Source organism: Pleurodeles waltl, unplaced genomic scaffold, assembly GCF_031143425.1.
Source record: "Pleurodeles waltl isolate 20211129_DDA unplaced genomic scaffold, aPleWal1.hap1.20221129 scaffold_158, whole genome shotgun sequence".
NCBI classification, from domain to species: Eukaryota; Metazoa; Chordata; class Amphibia; order Caudata; family Salamandridae; genus Pleurodeles; species Pleurodeles waltl.
In genome coordinates this window covers 257,648-283,564 of record NW_027149864.1, presented here as the reverse complement: position 1 = coordinate 283,564, position 25,917 = coordinate 257,648, and the positions used below count along the sequence as shown (strand labels likewise).

The window sequence follows — 25,917 nt, the reverse complement described above, 5'->3', positions numbered from 1 at the left end:
TGTTTCGTCGACAATGAGTACAATATAGATCCAAAGCAATGCAACGTTTTGCTATCCTTTAATGTGTTAATTGTGTAAGGAATGGAATACTCATTGGGAATATGAATCCGAACCGCTTTTATAAACAGAATATTAGAGGATACCAATTTTGCCATAGTAATCAAAATAAATAAATAGTAAAAAGAAGTACAAACTGCTTTTTTTCTAAAAAGAAAAAAGAATGAAGGATATATTACCCGAATTCACAGTGGCATGTGCCATTTTAATTTCTAAAGGCATGCTCATTTCTAAAATGAAATACTGCACGAAACAACGAAATGGTGGCTACCCTTTGAGCATACAGTGAAAATGTTAAACCTTGATAAACAAGTAACTTAAGTGGGGAAAAAATGGAGTAGGGAGAGCAGCCAGGAAGGAAGCGAATAGTCGCTTGCTAGCTACCCGCTAAATGTGTGCGTTCGTCTTCCTGGTTTGCAAATCGCTAACAGGACAGCTGCTTGTCTTTCCTCTTTAAATCTCTTATAAAATGGATCCATGATGTCAACACGCTAAGCCGGGGCCTCAGTCTTCTCAGAGATGCTGATCGGATTACGGACTGGGACTTTTGCACTAGTCTCCATCCCTCCATGTTTCTGCCCTGCCGCACCTTCAATACTTCACCGAAACGTCGCTTTCCCTATCTTTTTTTCATCTGAAGATGGCATCCAGCGAAAATGAGTTTTCAGGACTTTTGTTGTCATGGCGACTGCATCATCTGGCTTGGGTGGGCCGCAGAAAGTTTATCTGAATTTGTATCCGGTGGAAAAATATTCTGCACTGATAGCATTTCAGCTTGGGAGAAAGGAGATATTACCGTTGTCTGTGGGAAAACACATCCCTCCACTTCGGAAATCGCTTTCTCCGGCTGTTTCAACATCCGGATGTGAAGGATATTTGCTTTCGGCTCTTTTATAAGTGATCTTTCGTGTGTTTTTTTCTTTTGGAAAGTAACACAGACAAGCGGTTGTTTTGCCCTGAGGTTATCTGTGCTGGGAAGGTAGGGGACCCAGCGAAGACCGGCCCATGGATGTACTGCGGCCGCTGGTGCTGTTCGTTGATTCCCTGATTTATTGCTTTTCCCCCTCATGTCCCCTCTTTGGTGGAGGTAGCACAAAAAGAGCTCACACAGTCTGCAGGGTAGAGAGGGTCCGGGACAGCTTCATGGAAATTACAAGCGGTGTTACCAGCGCCTCCTTCTGGGGAGCGACCTTTCTCCTTTACTGCCCGAAGAGAATATGTCCGTAGACCTTGACAAAGCTGCCAATATTTGGGTCAGGAAATGACTCCTCGCCAGAAAAGAAGCCAAGTCCCCCTCCGGCTCTCCTATTAAGTGAGGTTGGGAGCGGGAGCACACCAACATTTCGCGGATTCTAGGAAACTGTGGTTCAGGTTACAACCTTTTCCACCATTTTAAAAGTTTTGAAAGCCGGATGATTGTACCCCGGGACTTGCTTTAGGGATGGGGAAGGAGGTGTGCGTGCTGCCGAGCCTTACCCCTTGCCCCTGAGAGGAGGAGGCGATAGTCTGATTTTGAAGTTGTAAGGGAGCAAGAGAGTGAGGTGTTAGTGCTTTCCCTGCCATTTCTAGGTCGGTCACGGTGTTGTTGGTGGCGGTAGGTTTTCTGTAGAGTCTAAGCAGTGCCGATTCTTGAGCAGTGGCCTCTGGCAAATGGTTGCAAATAGATTTTTCAAGCCTGAACCCCATTCCAACACCTTTCACTCTAACTCGCGTGTATTTATTTACCGAATTGGGTAAAATAGTTAATTTTGCTTTTTTCACCCTGTGAGGAGAATTATATGGAGTTTACCGCCTTCAATTTTTCATTTGTAAACTACTGTTACAGAATATAGTCTGTTTGGTTCATATGAGAAATGCCAGTGAGAAGATTATACCCTCACTTTTGTTATTGGTTGGGACGAGTTTCTAGCCTGCTGTATTTTGTGCAAGCTTGATGGCTTAACATGCCCATTTTGCGCCAAGCCTCTGTTATCTCCTGCACAAGAATCCATTTGGGGTCAATTAGAGAGATTGGTTGATGTGGTTATTTTGGTGAAAGGGCCTCTTTGTACGTGGATTGATAGGGAGCTTGAGAAAGGGATTTACTCATGGTGCTGCTTTCTGGGACCCGGGATGTTACAGCAGTAGTGAATGCTGGAAGGAATAAGGTTGAAGCCCTCCTTCAAGATGTAGAAGAGGAAGATGAGGAGGGGGAAAAGGTGGATCCCACAAGGTCAGGAGTCCTTGCTTGGCGTGGAGCTGCAGACCCCCTACCACAGCTTTTGGCTGCCATTCCTGCTCCAGCTGTGTTGCGGCACCAGTCCCGAAGCTCCAGGGGGCCCAGCGAGAATGCTGAGAATGAGGAGGACTATGAGGAGTATGATGACTTTTCAGACCTTCCAGACACTCGCAGCATCGCTTCTGATGACTCATTTTACCCACCAGATGTGGAACGGCGGGCTATTCCAGGGCCTCCTGGCATAGATGATGATGATCAAGATGAGGATGAGGTGGAATACGAGGAATTTAGCGAGGGCAGCTTCCGCAGCTGGGAGAGCGTGGAAAGCCCTGAGCCACTGTCTCTCTTCCGGGCCTGTTGCACCAACAACCCTGTGGTGTTGAAGGCACTGATCCGCCAGGGGGTGAGCGAGGCTGAGGTGCAGGATACAGACCGAAACCACCGGGTAAGAGACACCTGCTAGGTAATTGGCAGCACTATGTCAAGAGAAACCCAATAGGCAAAGGGGACTTCAAAATCCATTGCATAGAGATTGGTTTTAAAGCCAATTCCTGTAATTGGGGGTAGTCAACTGAGGGTAGCATTGCTACTGGAGTAGCTGCAAGATTAAAACATTTTTGCTCTCAATACCTAACGACCCCTGGCCAAACTACCAACTCGCACCTGACTAAATAGATGACATTTAATCAACTCCCAGAACATCTACTATGGAGATGTGAGGGATTGTCATCAAAGGATGACATTTTAAGTAATCTCTGCCTTATCGACTGTATCCATAATATTCCGTGATTGGACACCTTTTCATCCTTTGCACTATTCCTGGGAGCCTAAACAAAAAACAATGTAACCCACGTATCCTCCAGGAGTTAGATTACTCCTGGAAGAGTACTTATCTTCGTAATTACATCAAATTACTGTTGGTGTTAATCGAATTATTTGGAAATGTGTCTAATGAAAGATACACCAAATTACATTGTATTTTTTTTTAAGTACGCCGTAAATATACGTAATCTATAGTTTATTAAAAATATCACAAATTGTATTTACAATTCATAGAACTACATGTTTACAGAAATATGTGTGGACTCAAAATAAACAATAACATGTACTATAGACCTTTAGAACCATTTAATAACAAAAATAATAATAAGACTGTCAGACTAAAGATAAGCACCATTACAATGGTACATCAAATTAAACTGCAAAATGTTCGCCCTACGAGTCTGCCAACGTTGTCCATCATCAGGGCAGATGTGGTTGCTCAGTTAATGCTTTCTAGCTATAAAGCATAACACATCTCAATGTATTAACACCCCCAGTCATGTACATAATATCGAGGTTTCTATTGTGCACCTACTAAATTAAGTGAAGACATATGGTAATACAAATGACCATCCTTTACTTCATCAAACGTCATTAATTAACGCATTGTAATCAAGCCAAGCGGTATCTGAGAATAGAGAAAGTCTGGATTAAAACCCAATACCGTAACGCCAGCTTTCTTCAAAGGTCTTGATTCCATCCTCATATCTCCTCTTTGCACCCTCTAAATCGTCCTCAGTAACTCTAGCCTTGACACGAAGAAATGCCAGCAGGCTATTCTCTCTTTACTCTTCACTTCCACAACTCTCACACATCTCACCACATAGGACATTTTCTGGACTAAGCGACTTCGCAGAATACTTTTCCTCCAGGATCAACATTATCAGAAACACACCAGCCGCCTCTCCACACTCATACACTCAACTCTTTATAATCTGCTTTTCTCCACCCCTGCCTGTCCCACAACCATTCTCTACTCTTCTCGTAGACAACCTACTGTGTGTGTAATTCAGTCTGTTCTATCCACAATCACAAATCTACTCGCCTCTGTTTCCAGAGTTTTAAGCTGCTTCTCATCTCCCTTCACGCATTCACTCCACTTGGGTCATTGTTACTCAGGATAGTTACCATAAGCTGTCATTTAGCTCCTTCTAAAAACTCAAAGCCTCATTACAATTGTCCGTCTGTCTACTGCCTGGTATAGCAAATTCCTTTTTTCTTAGAAACCCAGGAGCAATCGGCGTTTAATTGGCTAATGACCTACATATCTTCCCACAATATGCTTAACCAACCACAAAGTGATTTTCACCAATTCAGATCTGCAGAAGCTACCATCACACATGTATCCATGTTTTCACTTCCAAATTACAACCTTCTCTCCTGCCTCATTGTCCTTGATGTCTCTGCAAGGGATGCTACTACGCCACATTTACGGAAAATGCCTCAGTACGTATTTCAGCCATGGCCCTTTAGTGGCTTCCTTATTTTCTTACACGTTCTTGAATTACTAATTACTTGCTTTTATATAGGGCTAAGTAATGCACTTTGGTCGTTCATAAGCGTTTTAATAAGTATTATTTCATAATATATGGTACTCAATTCACCAGCTTTTTGAAGCATGGGGTGCTGATAATGCTCATCGCCTAAGGAAACCACATTTGTCAGCAACGAACGTTCAATTCACTGAGCCATCCTACTGGCATATGTATTTAATTTTTGCCTCCACTCTTTCCCATTCTAGTTGTCTGGTACTCCTGATAGCTCAGTCCTGAGCCCCCTGTACTTTTTATCATAAACAGCACACTTCATGACCTCCTTTGGATTCTCATAGGTGTATACAGATGACACAGAATTATTCACCTTTCCTTCCAGAGAGCCCACGTTTAACTACAAATTCCATCACTAGTCCAGAAAAAGCCTTCACAGTGTGCAGTAGCCACAAGTGATAAGCTGTATGGTTTTGGTCCACTAAACTAATTGGGTTGTTCCTGTGGAATGCCCTCTTTGGACGACTGTCAGCCACCTCCAGCCACCCTTACACTTCAAACACCGATCCTCCAAACCAGGCGTCTCCAACCTATTCAACAGTAAGAGCTACTTATGTTTAATGAAATTCATTCTGAGCTACTAATATTAGTGCCATACACATCAGAAAAGATTAAATTAGTGGCCACCCTATGCAATATTACCAGCTGTGTTCATCTCAGTGCAGGTTTATCAGCAGTAATGTAAAATAAATAACCTTTTTCACTTTTAAATGCCTCTTCGAGGATAATACATAATAGCTACAGCTGGCACCAAGGTAATAAAACAAGGTAATAATATTAGTAATACATCTCCCACTGCTCCATGATTATTATTTATCATTTAAAAAAATATTTAGGTAATTATGGGCTTTGAAAATACACACATTTTCAGCTCAATTACTTACTTTTTAGCTTTGGTACATCTATATTAATTCAATCAAGCAAAAGTTAGTCGTCTGGGCAACACACAGGAGAGATACTCACGCCTAGCTAGAGAGCTACCAGTACCTCTGAAGCTACTCGTTGGTGAAGCCTTCATTAAACCTTAAAAATACAGATGCACTGGGCTTTGGCTCCACCCGGAGGAATTTTCTCTCTCACATTATGCTCTTGGCTGGTTGGTGTGTCATAACGCCTCCTAGAGGTTGCTTGCATTGCAGGGCTTGAAGGACTAATATACATCTTAAAAGTATCATTATGCATTCAATTCTTTCTGTCATATAATAATTGAATCCAGACAGCAGTGCTTATTTTTTTTTTTGTTGCAGTATGCTTTGTTAATGTTGTATTCAGATATTGCCTACTGGAATGCCTCTTCCACACTGATAAACACATCAAGGCCAATAGTTTAGGCTTTAGTATGCCAAGACAGGAATGTACACACGCAGTTTGTATACGGTTATCCATTAAAGCCACACCAAATGGCTTTGCTAATAATGTATCTTTTATGTAGCCTGCCAAATGACAATTGCTCTGTTGTGAAAATCAGTAAGGGCAATGAAATGGTATATGTATATTTCTATTTGATAATCAATATTATCTGCAAAAACAAGGGACTGCAATGGGAGCTTCATTTGCTCCCACATATGCTAACCTTTATATGGGCTGGTGGGAGAAGGAGATAGCTTGGTCTGACTCCAATAGTAAATATATGGAACAAGTGATACTATGGGTCAGATATATTGACGATCTTTTTCTCATTTGGGATGGTGATGAAGGTTCTCTCAAACAATATGTCAGCATTTTGAACAACAATGAGTTTAATATCCATTTAGATTTAAAATACAGTGCCCAAACTATAGAGTTTCTTGATGTCCAGATTTCTGTACAAAAGGATGGTTTACAGACAACCATCTTCCGTAAACCTACAGCCTGCAACTCTATCTTGCATGGTAATAGCGGCCATCCAAAAGCTTTGAAATGGAGCATTCCATATAGTCAATTCCTACGGGCTCGTAGAATTTGTTCTAACGATGAATGCTTCAATACTGAAATTGTCACTATGACTCAGAGATTTCTGGAGAGAGGGTACCCTTTGAAGATTCTCAAAGATGCCCATTTGAGGGTCTTGAGTATGTCCAGAGAAAAACTGCTCTTTAAATCTGGTAGTATCAATAATCAAGATCAAAATGAGGGATCGCCACCTAGATTGTTTCTGGAATTCAATTCCCAACATTCACATTTAAATAACATCATACTAAAAAATTGGCATGTTTTGAGACATGATTCTGCCATAAAGGACAGTATAGGTCCACATCCACATATTACATATCGTAAAACTCAATCATTGAGTGACCATCTCACCAGAAGCTTATTTCAGAGTCCCAAAGCCAATGTGTCTTGGCTAGCTAAGAAAAGTCTGGGCTTTTGGAAATGTGGACATTGTAAATCCTGTTTATATGCACAAAACACCCACACATATACTACCTTTGAAGGGAAAATTTGTGACATAATAGACCGTATCACATGCGAAACTGAATACGTCGTACATGTCATTGAATGTGGTTGTCACAAAAAATATGTAGGCAGTACCATTCACAAATTGAAAGTCAGGTTCTTACAACACCTTAGAGCTATTAAGAATCATGATCCATCTTACCCCTTAGCCAAACACTTTTGGGATGTACATGAAGGTAATTGCAGCTCTTTAATATTCTATGGTATTAAAACCATTGCTGCCCATCCCCGGGGAGGGAACAGAACTGCGCATTTGAGACAAATTGAGTCGAAAATGATTTTACTTTTAGGCACAGAACACCCCTGGGGTCACAATTTGGACGCAGAGCTTCATGTCCATCTGTGAGACTTTTTGATCTCTTTTTATATATATATATTTTTTTATATATACAATTTTTCTAGTAGAAAATATGAAATCCATTTGATGTTTTAAATATTGCTTTTTAGGATCCTTTATTGATCTATGACATTTCTGGACTGTAATTTAGTTTATTTTGTTATTTTAATCTTTATATATTAATTCACTCTAGGGTGTTACACGCATCTAATTTATCTTTATACTGTAATATATGCCCTTGGGGGAGGCTAGCGGTGTGTGTAAATATTTTCCTGTTGCTGAATCTGTTGGGTTTGTTTGCAATTTTCTAATTAATGATAGGTTTGCCTATGAAATGGATATAATAACTTTTTTCCATTTTAGAATATATTAATATTCGGAGGATTAGGATTAATTTAATGAATTGTATTATGATCTATTTAAAATGAAATTTGATATTGTTATTAATAGTAATGGAGATATGTATATAAATTGTACAGAATTTTGGTTAGTAACATCTATTTATATATTTATCCGTCCTGGACATGACTTTTATTGGTATCTCCTTCTTAGAATTGATTGAATGTATTTTATCTATTTAGTCACCTATTTATAGCTTGTATATAGATTGAATATATTGTAATTAATTGACAGTATATATATTTATATATTTATTTATTTATATATCAGGCTTTTAAAACTATTAGGTAAAAAATGTAAAAAATGGATAATATATTGATATTAAGAGTAAAAAGGGAAAAATGAAGAGACAAAGAGAAAAAAACTCATATATAGGATATTCCTTTCCCTGTATTTAACAATCATCAATTGTGATTATTATTACTTTTCATGTATTTATAGGCGACCAGACCATATATATATGTGATATTGCAGTACAACATGAGAGAAATATATAATGTCATATTTGAAGTCTTTATCCCAATCAGAGCACAGGATTAGCATTCTTTTATTTTCAAACTTAGAATTGCCACGTTACAAAATGGCCGCTCTGTTTGTACTTCTCTTGAGTCATGTAGTCAACAACAAAGAAGGACCATATGGTTTAAATAGTTGAGTGTAAAAATGGTTGCCAATGTCCTGTTGAAGGCTTCGGCCGAAACGCGTAGACATTTGGTTGGGACAGCGTGTGTTTGTTTGTTTATGGTGGGCACATTATTGATTCTCTTTTTGTGCCTATGTACCACTTTTTGCGGGTCGACTTTACCTGCATTTAAATTCTTTTCAATAAATAGCAGCCGATGAAATTACTCGTTAGTGGTCTTTCACTATTTTTGAGAGCCTGCCTTTGGATGATGTGCAGCCCTTGGTGTGCGATTACAATGCACCAGTTCTTTTGAATATATATATATATATATATATATATATATATATTTAGTGCTATGTTTCATTGTTAAGGACCGGGTTGAATAAGGGGAGGCAACCAGATATTTGGATGTCCAAAGTAATACTGGTTCAGGCATGGTGGTTGGGATATTGATGGAGGGCACCATGCAGACTGCTGTTGAATGAAAAAACACAACTGTCTCTGAATCACTCTTGTGACATTGGGCAAGTTGAGGCTGTGCACACACTTGCGATTTGCACACTGAAAAAGCAGCAATTGGCAACCATGATCACCTTTCTGGCTCAAATTTTGCTGAAAACACGAGTTACACCCTGTGTTATTATGTAATCTAACTCTAAATAAGTGGTTCCCAACCTTTTGACTTCTGTGGAACCCCACTTTATCATTAATGGAACCTGGGGACCCCCACTGAATCCTTATGTAATCCGGGGACCCCCAATGAGTCATTACTGAAAGCTGGGGACCTAATCTGTTAACATTATATAATTTTCTAAGCAGTTGCGAACCCCCTGTGGAGTCTTCGGGGACCCCCAGTGGTCCCCGGGCCACAGGTTCAGACCACTGCTCTAAATCGTTGCAAAACTTCTGCTTTTTAAGCAAATATGTAGTTTGCTGTCTCAGCAAAGCTGTGTTTAAAACTCATGAAACGGAAGATGTAATCATTTTACTTCACTTTATTATCATATTAACATTTGTAAGTAGCACAAAATAATGTATATTGTCTCTTTGTGCTAAAATGTTTGACTTTGATATTTTAGGGTTTAGTTATATTCATTTATATGAACTGAACTATTTTTGATTTCTGTTTCTGTGTTTGTATCACTATTTATTACTTTTATTACTCTAGCCTAGTGGTTCCCAATCTGTGCGCCGCGGCTCGCTGGTGCGCCATCAAAACTAGCCAGGGGCGCCGCACACAGTTTGGGAACCACTGAGCTATTTATAGCCCTTGGGCCAGTTCGTACAAAATAAAACTACTCAGTTGTAGCAGCTCTTTTTTAATTTTGTCCTTGAGCGCCCTCTGGTGGTTAAACACAACTAAAGGGATTCTACATTTCACAATATTTAAACAGTTATGTTATAACTACATAAAAATGAGACCTGCCCATTTTACTAGGGTTACGTCAACCAATATTTTCCCCTTACTAAAAAACCCTATGCATGCTGTAATTAAACAACTGTTACATTTTTATTTTTTACAGTTATATATAGAATTACAATACCTTCATTGGCGTCATACCAATTCTTTTCAGGGAGAAAAATTGATGTACTCCCTAGGCCAGGCTTACATCCCCCACCCGCCAACAAAAAGTAACATAATGGGGAGCCGCAGCCAGTGGCCAATAGATCAAGGGAGCCGTGGGTCGAAAATGTTTGGGAACCACTGCTCTAGCCTGTGTTGCTGCACAGCAGTTGCACCACAAATTGGGTAATAAAACTCAGGCACTGACAGAGTCAGGATGCCTGTCTGTGTTAGCGTGCGTTAGTAGCCATTTTCTCTCCTATACTATTGCAGTAACCTAGACACTGTTCTTAATTCAGTATCAAAACAGCAAAACAGCAAAGAGCCCATGACCAAACATTGTGATGTGTTCATGAAACAATATGACCACATCACGCCTGCACTGAAGGCTGTACATTGGCTCCCTTTAAAGTAAAGAGGACATTAAATTAATCTGCCCTGTCCACAGTCTTCTTACATGGCTTAGATCTGAATTGCCTGTCAAAGTTTTGTCTCCTTTATCGCCTCAGCAGATGTCTAATGTCTTCCGATCTTAATTTAATATCTATGTCTCTGCCCTTTCTAAAGACACAGTTAAATCACTTAATGTGCAAGGCTAATTTCTGTGGAACTGTTTACCTCCGTCTACACACATACAACTCCAGCTTTCTTAAATTCAGATTGTTGAAAAACAGTTTCTTCAAACATGCTTCTGGCAAGCTCTACCCAGGCCTGCTTTTATTCTTCTTTGTCTGGGCCAATTGGCGAGATACCTAAAGTGGTTACCAGCCCTTCATTTTGCAGACTTCACCAATGCTTTAACACACTTCTATCTTCGCACATGGTTGATTGAATCCTCTAATACTACTGTGTGTGATGTTCAGTTATTCAGAACCTATCCTACTTCCAATTTTCTGTGTATCTGATTTATGGCACTCTGAGGATACCACAAGCTGTTTTGTAGTGCGTTACACAAAAAGAAACAAAGAAAAAAATTAAATTAAGAAAGCACTATAAAGATGAAGTCAGCCAAATGAGCCAGGGTGCCAAGGACTAGAGTGTGGGAAATGGTGTCAAAAGGTGGCCTAGAGGTCTAATAATGTCAAACTGAAGAGTATGACTTGATCTCAATTATTGAGTAACTCTTCTCAGATATTCAGCAGCATTGAGTCTGTGATCCTATGTGGTACAAACCCAAATTAACGTTACTGAGAAATCTGTTTGATTCCATGTATGATGTAAGTTGATGAATGACTTTTGTTTCAAGTCCGTTTGAAACACAGTTGTCTTTCCAGTGTTATGCCTTGACATTTACGAGGTTGAAGGTTATCTGTGAACCAGTAATTGGTCTTCATGGGATAAGGCTTGTGGGTCGACAAGTGGGCAAGATTATCTAAGTATTTGAGATGCACTAGAATTTCCTCAAGTGCCTATATACATCATTGTGTGAAATCAGAAGATTAGATTTCATGTTTCAGTCGAAAACAGTGTTCTGGGGCAGAAGACACATTAGGTTTTTGTAGGAAATTACAATTTGTTTTGTGGTGTACCTACAGATTCTTGACACATCTACTTATGTTGGCTGTAGAGCTCTGTGCACTTTACCACTGCTAACTAGCAGTAAAGTGCCTGTGTGCCCCTTTTAAAATGGTTGAATTGGTATACACCTAATTGGCACATTTAACTTTTCTGTAAGTCCCTAAGAGATGGCACAAGGTGTACCCAGGGTCTGTATGTCCATTCACTACAGTGGCAGTGCAAACATGGCTCCAGGCCTATTATTGGAGCCTGACTTGTTATGTAGAAACTGCACTTCAGCCTGTCTAATAAAACCTTCCTTTTAGATATTAATAACTGTTCCTTATGTAGACTTTAAGGCAGGATGCATGGTATATAAAAGTAGGACATACAGAAAGTTAATATTACATGTCTTTTCAGTGACTAACTCTGGACAGCCATTTTCACGGTAGCAAGACTGACTGTCCATAGAGAAAGACTGGGATGAACTATTACATTTAATAAGTAAATCTTTAGCTAGGAAACAGCTGGAAATATAATTCCTTGACTCTTTGTAATATGTGCTGTTGGCCCTTGTGGGATTCTGGATGGACTTCGCCAATCACCCCTGAAAATTGGGAACTTAGAAACCTTTTGGCTCCAAAGAACCCTGGGGGACTGGGACAAATCGACCAAGGCAATTCAACCACAGTACGATTTTTAAAATGAAAAAAAAAAATCATTTCTCCAGTGCTCCTTAATGAATGTGTGTAGTTTTGGTTTCAGTTTATTAAAACATACTGCATCTTTCTAAATTAGTTTGGGATTTTTTTTTGTTGTGTTTTGACTTTAACCACTGTTTTGGTACTGCATAAGACTTTACATATTGCCTCTAATTTAAGCCTGTCTACCCTGCTGTGCCATAGCTACCGGGGGGTGAAATCAGATTAATTTAGTGACTTTAGGGGTTTACGCTAATAGGGATTCTGTTTATTACTTAAGGTGGGTCATCACCCCCTTAACTAGTAGCCCAAATTCTTACATTCTTTCTTGTATAGAATTTGCTTTCATTGCTGGAAGCAAATAAAAAATAGTTCAGTAATCTCAAAATGGGTCTAGACTAAGGGCCTCATTATGAGTCTGGCGGTCCATGGACCGACAGACTCACGGTGGCGGGAGAACCGCTGCTGCAGTGGCGGTCCACCCGCCACAGTGGGAACGCCACCACCAGGCAGCTTGGCGGTCTCGGCGTTCCAAATCTGAAAGGGCAGCGCTGCCCTGCTGATTATGAGTCCCATTCCACCAGCCTTTTCTGTGCGGTTTACCCTGCCATTCAAAGGCTGGCGGAATGGGTGACTCGGGCCCCCTGCACTGCCCAGGCACTTGGCCTTGTCACTGCAGGGGGCCCCATGCACAGCCCTGTCTTACATTTCACTGCCCGAATTACAGGCAGTGAAATGCGTGACAGGTGCTGCTGCACCCGCTGTACCACCACATTGGCGCCAGCTCCATTAGGAGCCGGCGTCAATGTAAAGGCCCTGTTTCCCACTGGGCCGGTGGGTGGAAACACTGTTTCTGCCCGCCAGCCCAGCGGAAAAATCATAAGGTCGGCAGGGGGCTTCACCGCACTGGCGGTGAAGTGGCAGCAATAACACTGCCGCCCGTTGAACTCATAATGACCTTGTGGACTCATAATGTCTTTGTGAGTGATCTGTCACATTTGAAAGCTGGGGAAAGCCTTAAGTGTCCATTTCTTTAATGATGTTTTGATTTTGCATATTTAGAGGTTCATCTACCTAGATATTTAGTAAGGATAGACAATGCTAACCCACAGGTTTAATGTCTCACTTCACTGGCAATGAAATGAGAAGTGGCATTCCAATGGTGCCATGAGTATCAGTGAAAATAAGGAATTCATCCATGTAAACCAATGACTGAACACCAAATTAGACCACCTACCTCTATTTTGCCTTGCCTAACCCCTATTCTTTTCACTTCCCTCATTATCATGTCTCCCTCTCCCTCTATCCCACTTTCACTTTGTGTCTTCTTGTTTCTTCCTCTTTCTCCCCTTGTTTCCTGTACCCCCTCTGCCGTACTTGTGTTTAGGATGGGAAAAGTGCCTTGTCAATAGACCAGTGAGGGAACCAGAAGAGAACAGGTAAAATGCCACAATGCCCATTCTATCTTTCTGAACAACCTGGGTTGGGTGTTGGTGCCTTTGGTGGGGGAGCCTCACAAATATGCGAGGTACTGGAAAAGCTACAATTGGGGGGGCTCCAGAATATCCCTATTATCTAGCCACAGTCAGAGAGAGGAAGACATGTAACAGTCATATCACTCCCTATAATGCTGTACATGTGCCAAATAGCTCTAAGTCATACCCTCACACACTGCTGCTATGGGGAAGGGCAGTGGCTACAGGTTATGCAGCCCACAGTAATACGGAAAAAACTCTTAGTAGGGCGGTCTCGGGCATCTCCAGGTGTTCCATCTACCCACAAAAGATCACACAATATTTCTGAGTATCAAATCACCACAGACTGCCTCATCTGCCCGTCATTTCTCCAGGGCAATTCCATACAAAAACATTGATTTTATCCCTTTTGTCCTTAATTTAGTGGCCAGCATCTGATATACATGCAGCCAGTTCTAATACATATTTTGAAAATTAGCTCACACAGAAGGCCAGCCAATTAGCCTTTTGAGTCACTCTGGTGGTCCTGGGTTCAAAGAGCAGGTCCAGTCCTCCCTCAGTCAGCACGGCAGCAAGGGAATCCTTCTGGAAGCAGGGCAATCCTTATGGCAGCTCAACAGCAGGGAGACCCTCTGAATCTTCCACAGGCCCAGTAGTGTACTGAAGAGGTGGTTCAGGAGGTTAAATATTTAAATGTGGTACCAGCCTTTGTAGTGGGGTGACATCCTGGCTACACCCACATCTGGTTCTTCCCTTCCTCTGCCAAGGCTCCAAGTAGTTTAGGGTGACTATCAACTAGTGTCAAGTTGTGAGTGTGATGGAATCAGCCCTTGACATGTTAGTGGGCCAGGTAACCAACAAGTGGGGGTTGAAATGTAAGTGGGGCAGGATGGCCCATCCAGCCCAAAACGTAGTCCCTATTTGCTTATTGTCTGGGAGGAATACACACAGGTCAGCTAACAAGCTGTTCACAGTCATGTGGCCCAGGACATAGGCTGCAGGCATCAAATGTTTTACTGTTAGAGAGGATTTTAAATTACAATTCTTTTGAGACCACAAATGACATTTCCACCCATTTCCAATCAAAATTTACCAACAAATAAATGTAATAAGATAACTCAATGTTATCCTATAGAGAGGTAGGCCTCACAGTAGTAAAAAACAAATATGGGATTTTTTCACTACCAAGACATGTAAAACTTAAAACCACATGCCCTACATTTTAAATACAATACACCCTACCCTATGGGCTGTTTATGGCATAGTTTATTAGTGACTTATATACATGAAAAAGGGAGGTTTCGGCCTGGCAAATAGGTTTATTTTGCCAGGTCGAACTGGCAGTTTTAAAACTGCACTACAGGCTTCAGTGGTGGGCCTGAGGCATGTTTTAAGGTGCTACTTTAGTGAATGGCGCAATGCGTGCTACATGCCCACTAGTGGCATTTAATATACGGGCCCTGGGTACATGTGGAACCCTATACTAAGGACTTATAAGTACTTTAAATGTGCCAAACAGGTGTGGGGCAATTTACCATGTTCTAGGGTGAGACCAGAAACACTTTAGCACTGGATAGCAGTGGTAATGTGCACAGGGTCCTAATGCCAACAAAAACCCATTTCAGAAAATAGGAGGGAAAAAGGCATACAATTTTGGAGAATAACACACCAAGGATGACAGGTCTAAAACCTTACAGGAAAGAGGGTTGCTGGTCTAATTCTAAGATACATAGATGGGAGAAAGCATAGCCGATGCAATCTGTTAATGTGCTCTGTCTTTGTTTTGCCATCTAAAATGGCAGCCATCAACATGAGTCACAGTTACAAGTGAGAGAAACAAAAACACCTGTAAGGACTGCAGGGCCATGTGGCAGACCTCTCATAGTAGAAATGTGCCCAGGATATTGTCTGATTTGCGAGGATTAGGGTTGCCACCTTTGCTGCAAGTTAAAGCAAGAGTTTAAGTTTGGCCCACCCTACTGTTGCCATGGCCCTTTAAACTTTTTATTTGTGAAAAGATGGTGTTAATATAGTCACTCACATGTGTACCTATCTTTATCTGTGTTTCTGTTTACCAGTTGCTACCACAGTCATACAGTTTAGTAGCAATGTACATGGTACTACCAACTCACTGGTGCTTGTTTTACTAACTCTCGAAAAATAAAAGGATGAGTTTTCAGCAACTGGATTTGAACATGTCCAATCCCCATTGCTCTCATTAAACCACAATAAAAACTGACCACAGAGGTATCTTACCATCTATATCTGCTGGCATCTGTATCTAATGATAAGCTAACTTAAGAGTAAAGGCATCTTCTGAGGGGGTTAAAGCAGCTGATTATCTGTGTGCTTTAAGCACCTCTTGGTATAATGCTTCTAGTATGTTGTTCAGGTTGTTAATGCTTTCCTAAGTGGATCTATGTGTAATCTCCTGTTCATAAGTTTAACTAATCATAAAATAGTTTGTAGAGTTCATTTGCCTGCTTCAAAGTACTGTGTGTAACCTGTGAATCACATTTTCAGATCCAGAATAAGATAACACAGTCACCTAAAGTGCTGAGAGGGCAGTAAAGCTGCAAATGTGTGACTGGGGGAGGAAAAAGAGGAGGACAAGTTAAAGGGAATGAGAAAGGTGCATTTTGGGTGCTATTATGATATAGAAGGCATAATGGGTAGAACAACAGCACTTGGGATTTGTCAATGTTTGTATTTTTTAATGAATTTCACTGCTGCATTTTCATAACATTACTAAACTGACTAGTGATCCGCCCACTACGGATCACGTAGAGAAAAGTTCAAAGTTGCTCCATTTATAAACCTAGGCCACTGTTTTTACTACCAATTTTGCAAATGTGACCATATTTATTTTGGCCCATGGGACTATTTCTATCACACCTAGACTTTGTGGTTCAAATTGCCTGATTATTAAGGCATCGGGGATGCAAACACACTTTTAGCTCTCTTTTATGTAGCCTGCCAAATGACAATTGCTCTGTTGTGAAAATCAGTAAGGGCAATGAAATGGTATATGTGTATATATATATATATATATATATATAAAAAAACACAATGCTGAGGCTCGGTTCCAGTTGACTCCCAGGGTTTAATTTTATTTAAAACGGCAGCACCACCCAAATCCTGACGCGTTTCGACTAAATGTCTTAATCATAGGTAGGTGGTTGGAAAATGCTCACAGATCAGGTGCTTTTAAGTCACATAGCACGTGACTTGCACATCACAGCATACATTTACCATAATGCACTGTTCAAGTTCTTCCTATCTTATTGCAGAGTTGTGTCATAATCAGGCTGAAATAGCGTTGAAAAAACTCCACAGCTGATGTTTATATCCATATTTACAGTGCTTATAACCATATTCGCAGTGCAGAGACAAAGCCACATGTTTCATAATGTAGTTCGTATATTTGTAGCACTGTTTCGTCAAAGCTGCTGCCATTAAAGTAATGACGAACACAAGGAAGTCCAAAACTGTTTGAAAGAGAGGTCAAATGCCTCCCTCCCAACCCTTTCTCACCTCCGTAGAATCATAAATATCAGGATAAATGCCTCACTTGTACGAAGGTCAGCGAGTCGGGCCCCTGTAGTAACATATACAAGACAGTCAAAATTCTCCATCAGGGGCACGCAACCCTGCAAGGCGGCCTCAGCGCAAAGGGTGGAGTATCCCAGTAACAAACACAAAAACACGATGCTGAGGCTCGGTTCCAGTTGACTCCCAGGGTTTAATTTTATTTAAAACGGCAGCACTACCCAAATCCTGACGCGTCTCGACTAAATGTCTTAATCATAGGTAGGTGGTTGGAAAATGCTCACAGATCAGGTTCTTTTAAGTCACATAGCACGTGACTTGCACATCACAGCATACATTTACCATAATGCACTGTTCAAGTTCTTCCTATCTTATTGCAGAGTTGTGTCATAATCAGGCTGAAATAGCGTGGAAAAAACTCCACAGGTGATGTTTATATCCATATTTACAGTGCTTATAACCATATTCGCAGTGCAGAGACAAAGCCACATGTTTCATAATGTAGTTCGTATATTTGTAGCACCGTTTCGTCAAAGCTGCTGCCATTACAGTAATGACGAACACAAGGAAGTCCAAAACTGTTTGAAAGAGAGGTCAAATGCCTCCCTCCCAACCCTTTCTCACCTCCGTAGAATCATAAATATCAGGATAAATGCCTCACTTGTACGAAGGTCAGCGAGTCGGGCCCCTGTAGTAACATATACAAGACAGTCAAAATTCTCCATCAGGGGCACGCAACCCTGCAGGGCGGCCTCAGCGCAAAGGGTGGAGTATCCCAGTAACAAACACTTAAAAATACAGATGCACTGGGCTTTGGCTCCACCCGGAGGAATTTTCTCTCTCACATTATGCTCTTGGCTGGTTGGTGTGTCATAGCGCCTCCTAGAGGTTGCTTGCATTGCAGGGCTTGAAGGACTAATATACATCTTAAAAGTATCATTATGCATTCAATTCTTTCTGTCATATAATAATTGAATCCAGACAGCAGTGCTTATTTTTTTTTTTTGTTGCAGTATGCTTTGTTAATGTTGTATTCAGATATTGCCTACTGGAATGCCTCTTCCACACTGATAAACACATCAAGGCCAATAGTTTAGGCTTTAGTATGCCAAGACAGGAATGTACACACGCAGTTTGTATACGGTTATCCATTAAAGCCACACCAAATGGCTTTGCTAATAATGTATCTTTTATGTAGCCTGCCAAATGACAATTGCTCTGTTGTGAAAATCAGTAAGGGCAATGAAATGGTATATGTGTATATATATATATATATATATATATGTACATACATATATATGTCTGTATATATATATATATATATATTTATTTATATATATTTAGTGCTATGTTTCATTGTTAAGGACCGGGTTGAATAAGGGGAGGCAACCACATATATGGATGTCCAAAGTAATACTGATTCAGGCATGGTGGTTGACATATTGATGGAGGGCACCATGCAGACTGCTGTTGAATGAAAAAACACAACTGTCTCTGAATCACTCTTGTGACATTGGGCAAGTTGAGGCTGTGCACACACTTGCGATTTGCACATTGAAAAAGCAGCAATTGGCAACCATGATCACCTTTCTGGCTCAAATTTTGCTGAAAACACGAGTTACACCCTGTGTTATTACGTAATCTAACTCTACATCAGTGGTTCCCAACCTTTTGACTTCTGTGGACACCCACTTTATTATTACTGGAACCTGGGGACCCCCACTGAATCCTTATGTAATCCGGGGACCCCCAATGAGTCATTACTGAAAGCTGGGGACCTAATCTGTTAACATTATATAATTTTCTAAGCAGTTGCAAACCCCCTGTGGAGTCTTCGTGGACCCCCAGTGGTCCCCGGGCCACAGGTTCAGACCACTGCTCTAAATCATTGCAAAACCTCTGCTTTTTAAGCAAATATGTAGTTTGCTGTCTCAGCAAAGCTGTGTTTAAAACTCATGAAACGGAAGATGTAATCATTTTACTTCACTTTATTATCATATTAACATTTGTAAGTTGCACAAAATAACGTACATTGTCTCTTTGTGCTAAAATGTTTGACTTTGATATTTTAGTGTTTAGTTATATTCATTTATATGAACTGAGCTATTTTTGATTTCTGTTTATGTGTCTGTATCACTATTTATTACTTGTATTACTCTAGCCTGTGTTGCTGCACAGCAGTTGCACCACAAATTGGGTAATAAAACTCGGGCACTGACAGAGTCAGGATGCCTGTCTGTGTTAGCGTGCATTAGTAGCCATTTTCTCTCCTATACTATTGCAGTAACCTAGACACTGTTCTTAATTCAGTATCAAAACAGCAAAACAGCAAAGAGCCCATGACCAAACATTGTGATGTGTTCATGAAACAATATGACCACATCACGCCTGCACTGAAGGCTGTACATTGGCTCCCTTTAAAGGAAAGAGGATATTTCAAATTAATCTGCCCTGTCCACAGAGTCTTCTTACATCGCTCAGATCTGAATTACCTGTCAAAGTTTTGTCTCCTTTATCGCCTCAGCAGATGTCTAATGTCTTCTGATCTTAATTTAATATCTATGTCTCTGCCCTTTCTAAAGACACAGTTAAATGACTGAGGGGGTCATTACAACATTGGCGGGCGACTACCGCCGCCCGCTAAGCGGTAACCGCGGTGCGGCCGCAAATGCAGCCGCACTCCCGGGGTCCCCATTAAGACATTCCCGCTGGGCCGGCGGGCACAAACCAAGTTTGCGCCCGCCGGCCCAGCGAGAATGAGGCCGCAACATAGGAGCCGGCTCCTAATGGAGCCGGCGGTGTTGCGGCCGTGTGACGGGTGCAGTTTTGAAAAGCTGGCCGGGGCCCTGTTAGGGGGCCCCTGCACTACCCATGCCAGTGGCATGGGCAGTGCAGGGGCCCCCAGGGGCCCCAGGACACACCTTACCGCCAGCCTCTTCCTGGCGGTGCAAACTGCCAGAAACAGGCTGGCGGTAGGGGGGTCATAATCCCCGGGGCAGCGCTGCTTGCAGCGCTGCCCTGGCGGATTATCACACCCGGGGCTAAAACGGCGGGAAACCGCCGCGGTCTTAATAGGCCAGGAAGCACCGCCAGCCTGTTGGCGGTGCATCCATCATTTTAGCCCTGGCGGTCTCGGACCGCCAGGGTCAAAATCACCACCTTAATGTGCAAGGGTCATTTCTGTGGAACTGTTTACCTCCGTCTACACACATAAAACTCCAGCTTTCTTAAATTCAGATTGTTGAAAAAGAGTTTTTTCAAACATGCTTCTGGCAAGCTCTACCCAGGCCTGATTTTATTCTTCTTTGTCTGGGCCAATTGGTGAGATATCTAAAAGTGGTTACCAGCCCTTCATTTTGCAGACTTCACCAATGCTTTAACACACTTGGTTGATTGAATCCTCTAACACTACTGTGTGTGATGAGATGTTCAGTTATTCAGAACCTATCCTACTTCCAATTTTCTGTGTATCTGATTTATGGCACTCTGAGGATTCCACAAGCTGTTTTGTAGTGCGTTACACAAAAAGAAACAAAGAAAGAAAATTTATTAAGAAAGCACTATAAAGATGAAGTCAGCCAAATGAGCCGGGGTGCCAAGGACTACACTGTGGGAAATGGTGTCAAAATGTGGCCTGGATGTCTAATAATGTCAAACTGAAGAGTATGACTTAATCTCAATTAGTGAGTAACTCTTCTCAGATATTCAGCAGCGTTGATTCCATGTATGATGTAAGTTGATGAATGACTTTTGTTTCAAGTCCGTTTGAAACACAGTTGTCTTTCCAGTGTTCTGCCTTGACATTTACAAGGTTGAAGGTTATCTGTGAACCAGTAATTGGTCTTCATGGGATAAGGCTTGTGGGTCGACAAGTGGGCAAGATTATCTAAGTATTTGAGATGCACTAGAATTTCCTCAAGTGCCTATATAAATCATTGTGTGAAATCAGAAGATTAGATTTCATGTTTCAGTCGAAAACAGTGTTCTGGGGCAGAAGACACATTAGGTTTTTGTAGGAAATTACACTTTGTTTTGTGGTGTACCTGCAGATTCTTGCCACATCTACTTATGTTGGCTGTAGAGCTCTGTGCATTTTACCACTGCTAACTAGCAGTAAAGTGCCTGTGTGCCCCCTTTTAAAATGGTTGAATTGGTATACACCTAATTGGCACATTTAACTTTTCTGTAAGTCCCTAAGAGATGGCACAAGGTGTACCCAGGGTCTGTATGTCCATTCACTACAGTGGCAGTGCAAACATAGCTCCAGGCCTATTATTGGAGCCTGACTTGTTATATAGAAACTGCAATTCAGCCTGTCTAATAAAACCTTCCTTTTAGATATTAATAACTGTTCCTTATGTAGACTTTAAGGCAGGATGCATGGTATATAAAAGTAGGACATACAGAAAGTTAATATTACACGTCTTTTCAGTGACTAACTCTGGAAAGCCATTTTCACGGTAGCAAGACTGACTGTCTACAGAGAAAGACTGGGATGAACTATTACATTTAATAAGTCAATCATTAGCTAGGAAACAGCTGGAAATATAATTCCTTGACTCTTTGTAATATGTGCTGTTGGCCCTTGCGGGATTCTGGATGGACTTTGCCTATCACCCTTGAAAATTGGGAACTTAGAAACCTTTTGTCTCCAAAGACCCCTGGGGACTGGGACAAATCGACCAAGGCAATTCATCCACAGTATGATTTTTAAACTGAAAAAAAAATCATTTCTCTAGTGCTCCTTATTGAATGTGTGTAGTTTTGGTTTCAGTTTATTAAAACATACTGCATTTTTCGAAATTAGTTTGGGATTTTGTTTTTGTTGTGTTTTGACTTTAACCACTGTTTTGGTACTGCATAAGACTTTACATATTGCCTCTAATTTAAGCCTGTCTACTTTGCTGTGCCATTGCTACGGGGGGGGTGAAATCAGGTTAATTTAGTGACTTTAGGGGTTTACGCGAACAGGGATTCTATTTATTACTTAAGGTGGGTCATCACCCCCTTAACTAGTAGCCCAAATTCTTACATTCTTTCTTCTATATAACTTGCTTTCATTGCTGGAAGCAGATAAAAAATAGTTCATTAATCTCATAATGGGTCAAGACTAAGGGCCTCATTATGAGTCTGGCGGTCCATGGACCTCCAGACTCACGGTGGCGGGAGGACCGCCGCTGCAGTGGCGGTCCACCTGCCACATTAGGACCACGGCGGAGGGCCACAGGGGAAACGCCACCGCCAGGCAGCCTGGCGGTCTCGGCGTTCCAAATCTGAAAGAGCAGCACTGCCCTGCCGATTATGAGTCCCATTCCACCAGCCTTTTCTGTGCAGTTTACCCTGCCATTCAAAGGCTGGCGGAATGGGTGACTCGGGCCCCCTGCACTGCCCAGGCACTTGGTCTTGTCAGTGCAGGGGCCCCCATGCACAGCCCCGTCTTGCATTTCACTGCCCGAATTACAGGCAGTGAAATGCGTGACAGGTGCTGCTGCACCCGCTGCCCCACCACATTGGCGGCAGCTCCATTAGGAGCCGGCGTCAATGTAAAGGCCCTGTTTCCCAGAGGGCCGGCAGCTGGAAACACTGTTTCTGTCCGCTAGCCCAGCAGAAAAATCATAAGGTTGGCGGGGGCTTCACCACACTGGCGGTGAAGTGGCAGCAATAACACTGCGCTTCGACAGTGGGAGGAGGCGGAGGCAGCAGCACCTTAAGGGCAGGAGCCCTTTAAATCTTTCATAGCGCTCCCGCCTCGCGGGAAGCGCTTCGACAGCAGGAGGAGGCGGAGGCAGCAGCACCTTAAGGGCAGGAGCCCTTTAAATCCTTCATAGCGCTCCCACCTCGCGGGAAGCGCTTCGGCAGTTGGAGGAGGCGGGGGCAGCAGCACCTTAAGGGCAGGAGCCCTTTAAATCCTTCATTGCGCTCCCACCTCGCGGGAAGCGCTTTGTCAGTGGGAGGAGGCGGAGGCAGCAGCACCTTAAGGGCAGGAGCCCTTTAAATCCTTCATAGCGCTCCCACCTCGCGGGAAGCGCTTCGGCAGTTGGAGGAGGCGGGGGCAGCAGCACCTTAACGGCAGGAGCCCTTTAAATCTTTCATAGCGCTCCCGCCTCGCGGGACGTGCGCGGGCAGACCACTGGTGAAGCCCGGGCCGAGGGCAAGCCCGTCCTTCACCCGTCATCGGCCGGAAGAGGCCGGTCTGGGCCCCCCCCCTAATGTTTCTTCCTCCCGTTCTGCGGTTTTGCGGTTAATTCTTTTAAAGTTGATAAAAGGTGCAGTGGGAGACAGTCATCTATAATGGGGAAGAGAAAGATTAACTTGCAAAAGGGGGAAGGTGGGCCCAGCTCTCTCCAGTCCTCCATTACCAGCTATTTATCTTCTGTGATGTGGGCCATTGAATCTGAACTAGTGCAAGTAGAGGAAAGGATTGGGGCTGTCCCTAGCACTGTTCAGCAGCCCTCTCTGGAACCTATTGTTCATATAAACACTAATTCAAGAACCGGGCCCTCACTACCGGCCCTGCCTTCTAGTATTATACAGTCGGGCCATGATTTACTTCCTCCCACAGATTTAAACAATTCTTCTACCCCATTTGTTATTCCACCTCTGGAAAGCTCCTGTTCGCAGGTTGACTCTCCTCCCCTGAAGAAGAGGAGAGCCGGGAAAAAGTCTAAAAATACTAAAAAGGCCTTGGGCCCTAAAAAGAGAACACCCATCCTTCCGGTTTTAAGTGCTAAAGACCCAGTTTCCCTGACTTCCACCTCTGAATGTTTTCTGAGAAAGGATGCCCTTGAAGATTCCACAAGTGCTATTGATTCTATTTTTAATTCTTTTTGTGCAACCTTAGAGGCAAAACTTACTACACTGATTACTAGGAAGCTCGACTGCTTTTGTAACGACGTGACCAGTACTTTATCGCATTTACTCAAGCAAGGTTTAGTAAGAACGGGAAAATCTCACAGCCAAGACCCGGCTCATCAAACCAACCCTCCATCTACATTGTTACCTCATGGAGCAAGGAATCCCTCGCCCGATCTACAGGCTGTTCCTGGCCAAGGAAACTCAGTTGACGATTCTGTACAGGGGCTGACCAGGGAGGTCTGTTCCTCTAGGTTGCATGTTATGGGTCATAATAAACCTACAAACTATGCAGATTCTTTACATTTACCCCCAGATTGCAATCCGTGTGTATTGGTTTTATCAAATGTTCCCCCTTTGGTGAGTTCCAAAATTGAAGATACCCAATCCCTAATCAGGAAAGCTGGTCACTGGTTGAAATCCAATATTAAACCTAATTTTCATCATTATGACAAGATTCTTATGGCCCGCAGAGTGAGGAGGGTTGGATATTCAAAGAAAACTGAGGAAGGAGATTATGTTGTTTTAAGTTTTGCAAACTCGTGTTCAGTGGACTATTTTTTGACCAACTCCGATCTATGCAATAAATCATGTAATAGGATCCAAATTCATCCTCTGTGCCAATTTTATGACCCCGTGCTCCTACCACCACGCTCTGCTACTAACCTTAGAACCCACATACCCGACCCAGCAAGGTCCCAATTGCAGGTAAATGTACCTACTAGCAATCGGTTTACAGCTCTCAATTATCTTGATGAGAACGATTGACAGAGGGCCTCGGTCTATCCCTGCCCTATTAACATGGCGAGTTCCATAGCTGGGAACATATACATTGAATGTACTAGGGACGCAGGAAAATCTGCATCGGATTTGTCAACTCCTATAAATACTAGAGTTTTAACACCATGTCCTGGGTTTAGACTACTAACTCTGCTTAGTTGGAATATAGCGGGGTTGCGGTCTAAAACTGACAACGTGGATTGGAGGAGCTTCATTTCTTCTTATGACATAATGGGGGTTATTCCAACTTTGGAGGAGGTGTTAATCCGTCCCAAAAGTGACGGAAAAGTGACGGATTTACCACCAGACATATTACGAGTCCATTATATCCTATGGAACTCGTAATACGGCTGGTGGTATATCCGTCACTTTACCGTCACTTTTGGGACGGATTAACACTCCTCCAAAGTTGGAATAACCCCCAATATGTGTACAGGAGACCTGGTCTAAGGATACGCTCCTTCTGAATGGATTTACTTCTCTGTGTCAGCCGGCTATAACCTCCCCAATGGGGAGAGCACGTGGCGGCCTTTTAGTTCTCGTTTCCTTACATCTCCCTCTATTAAACGTGTCCTTTATCTGGTCTTCCCCCCATTTTATGGTTGTTTTAGTATCTATTAGTGGACAAAAAGATATTCTGATTTGAAATTTTTATAATAATATTCCCCGGGGTCTCCTTATGGGACACCTGGAAGAGGCAGCAGACTTCATTGATTCATCGATTGTTTTACAGGATAGCGATCTTATTACACGATGGGTGGGCGATTTCAACACTCATTTGTGCAGCAAGGAACACACGGAATAGTGTGCCTTCCCTGATGAGGGCAGAGAGTCATCTATCCATTTTATTCACACTACTGAAGGAGATGCCCTAAATTATTTTATATGTAAGTTTGATCTGGTACACGTTACAGAGAAATTGGTTGCTGATGCCTGTAATATACCAACCTTCACAGGGAACTCGAAGGGGACCATTATTGATTATATACTTATTGGCTCCTCTGAATATCATCTTATTCAAGAATTTAAGATCATGCCTCACTGCGCCAGTGACCATA

The 25,917-nt window shown here is 42.2% G+C and overlaps 1 protein-coding gene across 1 annotated transcript in view; it reads left to right on the top strand.

Moving 5' to 3' along the window:
* The first annotated feature begins 618 nt into the window (after positions 1 to 618).
* LOC138274070 (uncharacterized) overlaps positions 619 to 25,917 on the top strand; it is an 84,343-nt gene continuing 59,044 nt past the window's right edge. Inside the window, exon 1 of the mRNA XM_069218963.1 lies at positions 619 to 2,720. Within this exon, the coding sequence (XP_069075064.1) occupies positions 2,145 to 2,720 (576 nt within the window). The 5' untranslated portion in view covers positions 619 to 2,144. The remainder of the gene's footprint in view (positions 2,721 to 25,917) is intronic.